The 13322-nt window shown below is 43.3% G+C and overlaps 1 protein-coding gene across 1 annotated transcript in view; it reads left to right on the plus strand.

Annotated features, from left to right (window-relative positions):
• NECAB3 (N-terminal EF-hand calcium binding protein 3) overlaps positions 1-13322 on the plus strand; it is a 79563-nt gene that overhangs the window by 17013 nt on the left and 49228 nt on the right. Inside the window, exon 2 of the mRNA XM_083508224.1 lies at positions 12745-12769. Within this exon, the coding sequence (XP_083364350.1) occupies positions 12745-12769 (25 nt within the window). The remainder of the gene's footprint in view (positions 1-12744; positions 12770-13322) is intronic.

The raw sequence follows: 13322 nt of genomic DNA on the forward strand, positions 1-13322 counted from the left end.
GGTTAGGGGGCGCAAATCCACGGGTTAGGGGGTGCAAATTACTTGCCTTGCCCCGGGAGCTGACAACCTACGCTACGCCACTGCTCACCTGCCTGATCACCCCCTCTCCCCTCCCCTCTCTTACCTTTGCAGTCTTTGGCCTTCTGCTCATGAGATGCTGCTTGTGCAGATGATGTGAGGCTGAGCGGCCATGAGAAGGCCACGCCAGGCCTGGCGGCCGCTGGACACAATCCAAAATCACCTAGCACAGCCCCTGGAAGGCCGCTCCAGGCCTTGCGACTGCCAGAGACAACACAAGGCCTAGCACAGCCCCCTGCCAGCTGCCCAAAATAGAGACGGATGAAGGTGGGGAAGGGGTGACATGGCTGAACTGGCATGGGGTCTGCTGGATCCTGAGCCATTCTTACTGCCATTGTGTGAAGTCATTGGACCTGATTCAGGCCTGATAGCTGTGCCAGTGATGAAACCCAGATTGGGCCCAGTCACTTTGCCTCCCTCACCTTCTGCCATGGATGCCCTGCAGATGCCACAGTGGCCCCGCCACTCCACAAAGCCCTGGTGGCAGTGGGAGGAGGTTAGGATTGCGTCCTAATAGTGCAATCTCATGCATAGCTACTCAGAAGTAACTTCTGTTGGTTCCAGAGGGGTTTACTGTCAAGAAGTAGGCATAGGATTGCAGCCTAAATGAGTGAATGGCAGTTATAATGACTCCCAAGGTGGTTTGGTTTAGTTTTGTTTGTTTGTTTTAAACCCATTTCCTATTAGAACAATGTAAGTCTTAAATTTAGAAACCGACAGGGGGAAAGTTCTAAACAAACAGCACTAACAGCAGGGCAATTGAAGCGCAATATCGGAGAAAGATATACAACAATGAAAGAGCAAAAATAAATTGCTGAATCTAATGATGGCGCTGAGAAAATTGTAGACTTGTATCGTCCACTAATTTATTTAAAAGATTTGTAACCTGTCTTTCAGTATTTCTATTCCCAGGCTGGCTCACATTTTAGCACAACTGCAAATAGTTGAAACTAATTTGAAACAAATTAAAACTGCAAAAGCAATAAAAAAGTAGGATAGCAGCAGGGTAAAAGCAATTTCAACAGTCCTGGGAAAATTAAAAAAGGTATTTACTTTGTGCCCCAAAGGCAACTGAGCTGGCGGCAAGCAAGCTTCCTTGGGAGGGAGGGGGCAGGTATTTCAGAGGTGGGTTCTGCACAACCTTATTTCTTCTTTTGCGATCACTCATAGCTGAGTAAGCTTGTCTTCCATGAACACGGTCTTAACAGTGAGTCCATAAGTGGCTGTGGAGGCCAATTCTGGATCCACACGACCTTCCACATTGGGAACATAGGTTTCTGGGCAGGAGTTGATCACGATGAGGGCTTGCCAAATGTGCCTTCCTCTTAGCTCATTTCTTCCTTTCATCCTGAGTTCAAGCATCTTCAAAGTCCATGACACCTTTGGTAAAGGCTGTTCTCCAACTGGAGCTCTTGCAGGCCAGTGTCTCCCAATTGTCAGTGTTTATCCTACCTTTTTTTAGATTTGCCTTGAGAGAGTCTTTAAACCTCTTTTGCTGGCCACCAGCATTATGCTTTCCATGTTTAAGTTCGGAATAGAGTAGTTGCTTTGGAATACGATAATCAGGCATCCGAACAACATGACCAGTCCAATGAAGTTGATGTTGAAGAATCATTGCTTTGACACTGGTGATCTTTGCCTTCTTCCAGTACACTGGCATTAGTTCGCCTGTCTTCCCAAGTGATATGTAGAATTTTTCAGAGACACCATTGATGGAATCTTTCGATGAGTTGGAGATGGTGTTTATAAGTAGTCCATGTTTCACAAGTGTACAGTAAGGTTGGTAGTACAATAGCTTTGTAAACAAGCATTTTGGCTTCCCTTGAATGTCCCGGTCCTCTCCTTAAACACTCTACACTTCAGTTGGGAGAAAGCTGTACTCGCAGAGCTCAGGTGATGCTGGATTTTGGCATCAGTGTTGGCCCTTGTGGAAAGATAATTGCCCAGGTAGGAGAAGTGATTGACACTTTCCAACGCTACACCATTGAATTGGATTTTTGGTGCTGCAGAGGGGTTGTTTTGTGCTTGTTGGATGTTGAGCAATAGGCCAAGCTTTTCATAAGCTTCTGCAAAGATATTTAGGATGGTTTGGAGGTCATCCTCTGAGTGTGCACACACTACGTTGTCATCAGCATACTGAAGCTCTATGACGGAAGTTATGGCAACCTCACTCTTTGCTTTCAGCCTACTCAGATGAAAGAGCTTCCCATCTGTTCGATATATGATATCTAATTCAGTGGGAAGTTTCCCTTTGACAATGTGTAGGATCATGGCAATGAAAATAATGAATAGAGTTGGGGCGATAACACAACCCTGTTTAACACCTGATCCCACTGTGCATGGTTCACTTTGGGAGCGATTGTTGCTGTCATAGTATCATGGAGGAGCTGAATGATGTTCACAAATTTATCTGGGCAGCCGATTTTCAGAAGGACAGTCCACAGGGCATAGCTGTCAACTTTTCCCTTTTCTTGCAAGGAATCCTATTTGGAATAAGGGAATTTCCCTTTAAAAAAGGGAAACGTTGACAGCTATGCCACAGGGCTTTATGATTTACAGTGTTGAAGGCCTTAGTCAGGTCAATAAATGTCATACATAGGGGTTGTTTTTGCTTTTTGCATTTTTCTTGAAGCTGTGAAAATCATGTCCAGTGTCCCCTAGAAGGCTGAAAACCATTTTGGGATTCAAGAAGGGTAGCCTCAGATATACATAGGAGACGGTTTGCTAAGATCCTTGCAAGAATTTTGCTGGCCACAGTTAATAAACAGATGCATCGATAGTTTCTGCAATCCATTCTATCACCTTTTAAAAAAGAGATTCATAATTTTGGCACCCCTAAAGTCTGCTGGGATCTCCTCTCTCTCTCTCAGATTTCCCCCGATGAGCTTGTGAAGTTGTTGTATAAGTTCAATTCCGCCCACTTTGAAGACTTTGGCAGGTATCCCATCAGTCCGCTGGCTTTGTTGTTTTTCAGTTGGTTAATATCTGTACACAACTCTCCCAGATTTGGCAATACTGCAAGCTCATCTCTAATTTGTTTTTGCGGAATTTGTGAGAGGACCTCGGCAGCTACAGGGGGAGTTGCAGTTAAGGCATAGCTGTCAACTTTTCCCTTTTCTTGCGAGGAATCCTATTCGGAATAAGGGAATTTCCCTTTAAAGGGGGGAAACGTTGACAGCTATGGGTTAAGGAGATGCTGGCAATGTTCTTTCCAGCGCAATGCAATAGCTTCTTTATCTTTGGCATCACTCAGTGATATCTATCTTTGCCCACTTGTGGATGTCATGATGGGGCTAACAGACTCACCTGACCACCTGATTGCAGTCATGCCATAATACCCCTCTTGGAGCATTCTTCTTTGGAGTTAATGCATTGCTGCTGCTTACTGGTATTGGGAGGGGAAGGAGGAAGGCGGTGGCAAGTTTAGTGCAAATGCACTAGTGGAGTCAATCCAATTCTCCCACCATTTGCTACCCAATGATCTGACCATCACCTTGTCCTCCCCCTCTGCCTCCCATTAAGCAATAACATGGCTGATTGGAGGTCAGGTGAGCACTGCCACTCACTAATAAAAGTGTTTCCAGCTACGAATCTCTGCTTAAATAAATAAAAAATAGTGTATGATCCAGGATGGGCTTTGTTAATTGTTCAATGACTGCACTGTCTAATGAATTTATGAGTTTTAAAATCACAGGTGCTTTAAGTGAGCAGATATATGCAACAATAAGCAGACCACGACTAAAAACATAACAGAGCAGGGAAAGAATTAAACTAAAAGGGGGAGGGGAGACTTTGATACACCAAAAAACTGTAACTGAAGAATCCCCAACGAATCCATACCTCATTAAAACCTCAGAAACTGCAGAAACTGCAGTGACCCACTTATTAGCACCCCCTCCTTGCTAAGCGCGTCTTAGTAGCTGATGTCCCACGAAGTTCTTTGCGTGGTTCTTCACAAAAGGAGAAAGGGAGCTTTGAAAAGATCAAACATGGGGACAGGGCGGCTGTGTGCTGTGTTCCTGTGCCATTCGCTTACCCCCTGTTTCCCGACCATATTTCTTAACATTAAAGCTACACTTTTGATTCACCTCAGGCTCAGGACGTTCATATCGCTTTCAGTAACGAACTGTTGTTGCCTCTCTGAGCAATTTCCTGAAACTTTGTGTTTCTCATTTAAACACCAACACACAAACGGCTGCAAAATGCACAACTAGGTAATGGAATGTGCTGAGTAATAATTACTGGTGAGAAACCAATCTTGCAGATATCCAGAGATCAGCAGATCTGGGGCTTTGTTGAGCAGTGGAGAAGACATGAACCTGAGAAAGAAAGGGCTTGGTGGAAAGGAGTTTGTTACTGTTGTTTTGATTGCAAGGAAGCAGGGGAAGAGAAGGAGACACCTTTCAGTGGGCTGCTACTTGCCTCTGCTTGTAGAGTTGTTATTTGTTCATAATGTTGCTTCTGAGCTTGGCCAGCCCAGGGTATTCTGCTGCCTGAGCCAGAGCAGAAAATGCCCCCCCCAACAAGATGCATGGTATCGAAGGCCAGATAAACTTATGCCAGAAAATCCCACAAGCGCCTCTCCTTTTCCCTGGCTGAAACATATAATAATAAATTAAACAATTAAAAGTTTGCTGCCTCTTCATGACACTCAAAATCAGCTGCCTGAAGCAGTCACCTCACCCTGCCTAATGGCAAGGCCAGCCCTGACCATGTGCAGGCATGCGCACACCACCCCGCACTTCACAGTTCCTATAATTGAACTGCAATCTGCCCCCCACGCTCACTTGTCACTTGGGCACCAAAAGGTACATGCCTCCCTCTTACACTTGTCACATACCCTCTAACACTTCCCAAATGGAAATGTGACCTGCGTGTCACTCTGCTATTCTCGTACCAAGGAATGTTGCAGAAGCTCCACACACACTTCACATTGCATATGATGAAAACGGCCCATCTGCTCTTTGCTGTATACATTTTCTCAGCAGTAACTTGACCTATGCGCCCTCTCGTTTTTAACAGTTTGTTTTTCCTTTTGTGTAAAGAGATGCTGCTGGGGCTGGGTGGGAGGGATGTCACTGTCATAGGAACGGAGGAAGCTGCCTTATATTGAGTGAGACCATTGGTCTATTTAGCTCAGTATTCTTGACCCTGATTGGCAGTGGCTCTGCAGGGGTTCAGAGAAGACACTCTCCCAGCCTTACCTGGCAAAACAAGGGATTGGTTACTGAGGATTGCAAATCAGGGTTTCTACCACTCGCTGGGGTGTGCACTACATGGCATGTAAATATTGATTAAAGTACATAGCAGTGTGTGTGTATTAGAGTCAAGGTACATCTTCCTCAGCCTTTGCCCCCAATGCAAGCGATTTAACTTGTATAAGTTAGGGAAAGATGGCTGGGTACCATGTAGAATGGTAGATATAATAACCCACACTAACCAAACTTGGACATCCACTCTCAAAAAGGGGGAAAAGGATAGTGACTCTACTAGGCACACCCCAACTCTCATAGATCCCCACAGGGAAATTTCAATCCTGCACACATAGGGCATGTAAGTCCAGGCACTTGTATATCCCTTAGATCTTGAGAGCAAATCATTAAGAAATAAACACTCAAGGAAGCAAACCCACTGAGAAATTCATTTTGCATGGGGAATGTTTTCTTCTAAAACTTAGAAAGATCCCTAGTGGATAAAAAAGTTTCCTTATTTAGATGCAAAACTCTCTTAAATCTGGCTAATGGACTCTTTGAGAATGCAGATTGATATTTTTGTGCTAAGATAGCATTGCTGGTTGTCTCCCCCAGGAAGCCATTACCTAACACTGGCAAGATGAGAACAGATTTATTTTCCTGCAGCAGCTTCAAAGGTTGTGCTGAGTTGTTCCTTGGACTGGAAAAGTCTTTAACTCCGAATTAAATAAACCAATCAGAAGGCATTTAAAATGGAGCACTTCATGAGTGTCAAGATCCTAACAAAAGTTCTAGCATAGGAAACAAAAGCATGTTGAGGATAAAACCACTTGCACCCACCACAATTTAGATTCTGTAGTTTTGGCAGTCAGTCTGTGAAGGTGTTCTAAAGCACTGCCTGGTCCTGTGATGATTGATGAACTTCAGCTGATAGGGCCCAAGAATGTGGACAAAGTGTTTGGAAGGGTTAATTTGACTGCTTGTAAGCTTGTCCACTCTGAATCTTTTCCTTCTAGCAGGGAGGGAATAACTGGCTAATATGTCAACTATGACTCTATCTGATGCCTTACTATTCTTGTAAGGGATGGAGGCTAGATTTGATCCAGTTCACACTTAAAGCTGAACTTACTTACTTTGCACTTTCTGATAAACTATATGAATCGGGGGGGAAACATCCATCCTCTGAAATTCACACTTTTCTGAACTTTAAAATGCAGTTCTCTAGCCAAATAATGTGTACAAAAATGCATATCCTACAGTAAAGTGTGTCTAAGAATGCTTATACTCCTTAAAAAATGACATATTAATTCCATACACAAATGTGGTATATTAGGAGAAATTTGCAATAGAATGCTGGTGAATTTCTAGGAAGACTGGATATATATTGTAGTAGAGTGGATTATATTGTGATATAAAGATACATATATCACAAACAAATGTAGAAATGTAGAGAAGTCAAGACTGGAAAGATGAGAAACTAAGAGCAACTGAAATTGACAGATTTGACTCTGGTAACCTCCCATCTGGACTACTAAAGCATGTTGTATGTGGGGCTGCTTTTGCAGATAGCCCAGAAACATCGTTTAGTGCAGAGTATAGTGGTAAGAGTTCCAGCTGCAACTGGGCATTACAAACATATTACACCAATACTAAAACCTTCACTGCCTCTTGATCAGTTAAAAGTTATGGTTCTAACCTATAAAGCTCATGGTTTGGGACCTTGCTACAGGGCCATCTTACCCATAGGCACTAGGCTCAGGGGCGCCACACCGAGTCCGGGGCCCAAGAGTTGAGTCTTTTCTGGAGGCTTTTCTGCCCTCCTGTGTGCATGGGACTGGGCAACCGGGGGGGGGGGTGCCTGGCAGATCTTTGCACCCCGACGCCACATATGCTTAAGACAGCCCTGACTTGCTACACCTGGGATTGCCTCCCATTTCCACATAATGCAACTCTTTTGTTGCATCAAGGTCTTGCCTTGCACATCCCCACATGGAAACGGAGTTGTGGAACTGATACTGTTTTTTTAAGAGCAATAAAGAAATAAAAATAATAAATGAAGAGAAGAGAAGAGAAGAGAAGAGAAGAGAAGAGAAGAGAAGACCACTTATCTGGTGATCTGCTACAGAACACCCCCACGGCAGCTCTTGTGAGTCATCCCTGAACAGCCATGACTCTGTAGGCTACAAGTCCGTCAGTGCAGCAAAATGAGTCTCTTGAATGCACACCAGCGAAAAAGCAACTTGGAAGCTTTGTCCATTATAATACTGCAGTGTCTGTGTCAGCTTTTTACAAATGAGCATGATACATTACTATCTTTTCAGTGCAAGTGAAGAAAGCCAAGTGTGTCCTGATTATATCAGTCCATACCAGCAAGTGGAGAGATAAGGGTAGTATGGTCCATCTGCTTTGAAGATGTGAGAGTGAGGGAGGAGAGCCAGCCACCAAATTATTTTTAAATTCCTGTTTCTAATGATTCACATTCTTCTGACAGTCACAAAAGAGATCATTATAGATTGCAGCATGTATCATGCACGAAATGTAGAACTGGATTCTTCCATGACCCTCATTTCCCCAGAAAATTGGCTTCCTGTATTGAATGCTTTTATCATTTTAAAAACAATTTCATGAAGATACTTCTGGCAACTGGGACAAATTCAAATATTAGTATGACCTCGCAAGTGGGGAACGAGAGCAGCTAATGAGAGGGAGCTTGTCTCAGCAGGATAGATTTATATGAGTTGCTGCAGAAGAGTGGATTTTAATTTACTGTCTCAGTAGCAGCCTATGCTGGGGGTCTGGGTCTTCCTACCATCTCCCCCAGCAGAAAGTGAAACATCAGATGTGAAACTGTGATGGAAAGGCATGGAAAGAAGAATTTAAGAAGACTCCAGAGATTCTCCCACCTCCCCATTTTCACATTTGCAATTTAATGAGTCACCAGATATAAGGTCAGGTAAGGTAAATGACCCCTGGATGGTTAGGTCCAGTCAAAGGCAACTATGGGGTGTGGTGCTCATCTCACTTCAGGCCAAGGGAGCTGGCGTTTGTCCACAGACAGCTTTCTGTGTCATGGGGCCAGCACGACTAAACCGCTTCTGGTGCAATGGAACACTGTGACGGAAACCAGAGCGCACAGAAATGTTGTTTACCTTCCCGCCACAGCAGTACTTATTTACCTACCTGCACTGATATGCTTTCTAACTGCTTGTTTGGCAAAAGCTAGGACAGAGCAACGGGAGCTCACCCCATCGCGGGGATTCGAACTGCTGACCTTCCGATCAGCAAGCCCAAGAGGCTCAGTAGAGACCACAGCATCACCCATGTCCCTTCACCAGATATAGGACCTGAAAGTGACAAAAACTTCACACAAAAGCTTCAGAGAAAGATTAATGCAAATGCTAATAGAAATACTGTATATAATATCTCCAGTGACTGCTGTTGTGAATTAGTTATTTTGAACTTATATATAATTGGACTCTGCTGCATACCTAAAACAAGTCCTTGATCAAGTGAGTGTGAATAATAGACCCCTGCAAACATTCCCCACTGAACACGGATCTTTTGGAGATTCCTGAGGGTGGGGGAATGAAATACATTGGCTCCCAGTACGTTTCCGAGCACACTTCAAAGTGTTGGTGCTGACCTATACTAAATGGCCTCAGCCCAGTATACCTGAAGGAGCGTCTCCACCCCCATCGTTCAGCCCGGACACTGAGGTCCAGCTCCAAGGGCCTTCTGGCGGTTCCCTCACTGCAAGATGTGAGGTTACAGGGAACCAGATAGAGGGCCTTCTCGGTTGTGGCGCCTGCCCTGTGGAACGCCCTCCCATCAGATGTCAAGGAAATAAACAACTAGCTGACTTTTAGGCAGCCCTGTTAAGGGAAGTTTTTAATTACTGCTGTTTTAATTTTTTTAATTAAATTTTTATTGGGTTTTCACAATTTATATAAACCCACACAATACACAATACACAATACAGACATACAAACACAAAGACAAACATATATAATTTCAAATCCTTAATTTCTTAACCACTTTCCCTGACTTCCCCACACCTCCCCTTCTTGCATCCCAATTCCAGTAGTTAACTCAGCAAGTTCTTATCTCCAACTTTTACCTTATTAATATTTTACTTAGTTCTTCTTAATTAATCAAATTTAACTTATAGACCTCGATTAAACCACAATACACATCATTTACATCCTTTTCTAAGGTCGACCCAAGTTCCCTTTCACAAATTTCCCTTTTTTTTTTTACAAAGAAAAATAACAAAAAACAACATATAATTGTTCACCCTTTGGATTCCAAAACTCTCACCCCCCCCTTTCCCGGCCTCGATCCCCAAAGAGTGTCCATCAGTCTATCAGCTCTCAGCCTGGATCCCTCACGTCCGAGGCCCTCAAATCTCTTTCCGTCCCTCTATGCCGGTTTTGTTGGTAGTCCTGTATGATGGACATCGAGTCTCGGAGAAGCTCTATAATTACTGCTGTTTTAATGTATTTTTAATATTTTGTTGGAAGCTGCCCAGAGTGGCTGGGGAAACCCAGCCAGATGGGCGGGGTATAAATAACAAATTATTATTATTATTATTATTATTAATTATTATTATTATTATTATTATTATTATTATTATTATTATTATTATACATGAGGATGTTGGAGGTGGGCACCCTGTATGTGCCCTCACCCCCATCCACAATTTAAGAATTCACGTGTTCGGGCGTGCCTTGCATTGCAGGCTGGAGGTCTTTTCACTCAATCCATTCCATTTTTATTTTATTTATTTTTTTGAAATCTCAAACAGATTCAATCCTTCTTCTGCAACTTGATCGACTGCATTTACAGCTTCTCCACTGCTTAAATCGTACTAAAGTTATGAATAAAGTTGAAGACTGAGGAAAGGGTGAATTGGATGTGAGTTTAGAACTTTCAGCCTATTCAGTGTTGAGGCCAGAAGGGTCTGAACTAAGCAAGAGTGGTGGCCTCCTACTGTTATTTTAGGAGGCAGGTACAGGTGCAAAGGGTGAGAAGGGGCAGTATTACGAGAATGGTATTTTATTGTTTAACTAACCAGATCATTGCAATCAGCCGCGTTCGATGGTACAGGTGTAGCTTTCTGTGTGGTGTAGTGGTTAAGAGCGGTAGTCTCGTAATCTGGGGAACCGGATTCGAGTCTCCGCTCCTCCACATGCAGCTGCTGGGTGACCTTGGGCCAGTCACACTTCTGTGAAGTCTCTCAGCCCCACTCACCTCACAGAGTGTTTGTTGTGGGGGAGGAAGGGCAAGGAGAATGTTAGCCGCTTTGAGACTCCTTAAAGGGAGTGAAAGGCGGGATATCAAATCCAAACTCCTCCTCCTCCTCCTCTTCTTCTTCTTCTTCTTCTTCTTCTTCTTCTTCTTCTTCTTCTTCACTACCAGCTACTGGAAAGGAGGGGGGAAAGGCAGTGGGATGCTTGGTGTGTCGCAGCTGCAGAGCCAACCCAATGTTCCTGATGCTGTGCCCACACCACGCCAAACTACCCCCCACCTTGTCCCTTTCCCAGCAGTGATGCACAGTGAAGCCAGGACAGGAACACAGTCCAGCCTATGCTGCCGCAGCAGCCATTACTGATTACAATAATATAACATGAAAAAATCATAACTGAACAAAGTGTGTGTCTATATATGTATTGATGCCTACCTACCAAATGAGGGTATCACTTTTGTTTCTGATGAAGTCAGTTGTAGTCTTTGAAACTCTATGCCAGTTAGCCTCTAAGATGCTATAGGACGATTTTCCTGTTAAAGGCATTTATGTATGGGGGAATCTCGCTTCTTTCCTGCTGTCAGATTCAGGGATGTGTTCCCCTTTGACAGCAAAAGGCAATGCACTTAAAAGTTTTGTTTGGGTGTATTTTAAGCCGAATCCTCTTTTGTTTAAAGCTGCTGAAAATTTAAAGACATGAACTGTAATGTAGCAGAGATGAAGTCTAGGTTTTTCTTTTTTTGTGAGGCTCCCTTGTGCGCTCTTACCTATAAAGTGTAAAGGAGCGAAAGGATGCTCCTGAATGCCTTATGTTAAAGCACAGACAAGCCTCCGTGGGGGCCTTGAAAAGTACCCGTATTTTTCGCTCTATAAGACGCACCAGATCACAAGACGCACCTGGTTTTTGGAGGAGGAAAACAAGAAAAAAAATATTCTGAATCTCAGAAGCCAGAACAGCAAGAGGCATCACTGCGCAGTGAAAGCAGCAATCCCTCTTGCTGTTCTGGCTTCTGGGACAGCTGCGCAGCCTGCATTCACTCCATAAGACGCACACACATTTCCCCTTACTTTTTAGGAGGGAAAAGGTGAGTCTTATAGAGCAAAAAATGCGGTAAAGGCTAGAAACAGCTCTCTGAATCTGCAACTAAAAACTCTTTCCCAACCATCCCTCTAGCCACCAGGCCATATTTTTGTGGTCTTGTAAGATGAACTGTCCCATGGCAGAGCCGCCCCCCCCCCCCCGTTTAAGTAGAAACAATCAGTGTGACATAGGAATACCCAGCAACAAAACAGTGGATATATTGGTGCTGAAATAACACCAGTGATGATACCCCACAGCTCAGTTATTGATGCAGTAACTTGGATGAACATGTGGAACTCCAGTGCCTATAAATGTTGCCCATTAGTTTTGGCTTTGTTGCCTGTTCCTTTACTCCTGCTAATCTGCTACTTCCAATGAAATTAAATCCTTCACATGCTTCACCACAGCACACACAGTGCACTTGCCCTTCTGAGCCATGTTCCACATTTGTGCTAGTGTAACTGTCTATCATCCCAATATCTGTGGGGGAGTGGGTGGGCTCAGTCTGTACTGACAGTGGAACTCCTATTTATGGTTGAATTAGCCCAGTCCTGAACTGCAATAATACAGAAGGGAAATCATAACATAGAATCACAGAATTGTATAATTGCAGAGGTGTAAGGGACACAAAGGGCCATCTAGTCCAGCCCCCTGCAATGCAGGAATCACAGCTAAATAACAAGTATCAAACTTAAATGTTTGCGTAGTATAAAATCAAAGCATGCAAGTGATTGCAATAACTCTCAATATTTGCAACAATCTGGTATTGCTTTATAGTGAGAAGCCCATTATCAGTATGAGAGATTACAATATCCATTTCTCTCATCCTGTCAGCACAATGATTTTTGCTTGCGCAATGGGATTTTGCCCCTCTTTGCCCCCTATGTATACTGGTGCGAATGAACCAATGGAAGAGGAATCAGCCTCATTCTGGGACACTTCACTCATTTCCTGCTGTATTTTACAGTGACAAACCAAGAAAGCAGCTAATATCTGGAGATACCTGGTAACTAGAGCATAATTCATTAGGGCTTGGCATATGGATTGAGCTGGTTGAAGGAGCTACTAATTTTTATAGACACACGTGTATGCAAAAAGAATTTCCTTCCCAAGTTTGTGTTGCTGAATGTGATTTTTTGTCTTTTCAGGTTTTTCGACGAGCTGACAAGAACGGTGAGTGACCTGCCCATGTGATTTCCTTGCCCTTCTTTTTTATTTATGTATGTCTCTTCATTTAAATAAATAACGTTACTCCATCTCAAAGACTAGCCTTAAACAACCAAACCCTCTTACCCCACAACCACTAAGCTTACTCAGGCATCTTTGGTGGAGGACTTTATCAAAATCTTTTTAAAAGCCCTGGTACACAATATCTAGTGGATCATCCCTATCTAGTATATGTTTGTTGACACTCCCAAAGAGTTCTAAAAGATTAGTTGGAAAAGGCTTACATCTGTGGAAGCCATTCTGGTTTTTGTTCAGCAAGACTTGTTCTTCTAGACGCTTTGTAATTTTATCTTTAACAAAGCTTTCCACCTGTTTTCCCAGAACAGAACTTAAGCTAATCAGCCTGTGATTTCCAAATCCTCCTGGATATATTTTTTAAAAAATTGATGCTACATTGATCAGTTTCTAGTCCTCAGCTATGGTGACTGATCTTAGAGACAAGCTACATTTGTTTTTGTTAGAAACTCAGCAGCTTTAAATTTGGGTTCTTAAAGAACTC

The sequence above is a fragment of the Podarcis liolepis genome (assembly GCF_965112155.1).
Source record: "Podarcis liolepis genome assembly, chromosome: 6".
NCBI lineage: Eukaryota > Metazoa > Chordata > Lepidosauria > Squamata > Lacertidae > Podarcis > Podarcis liolepis.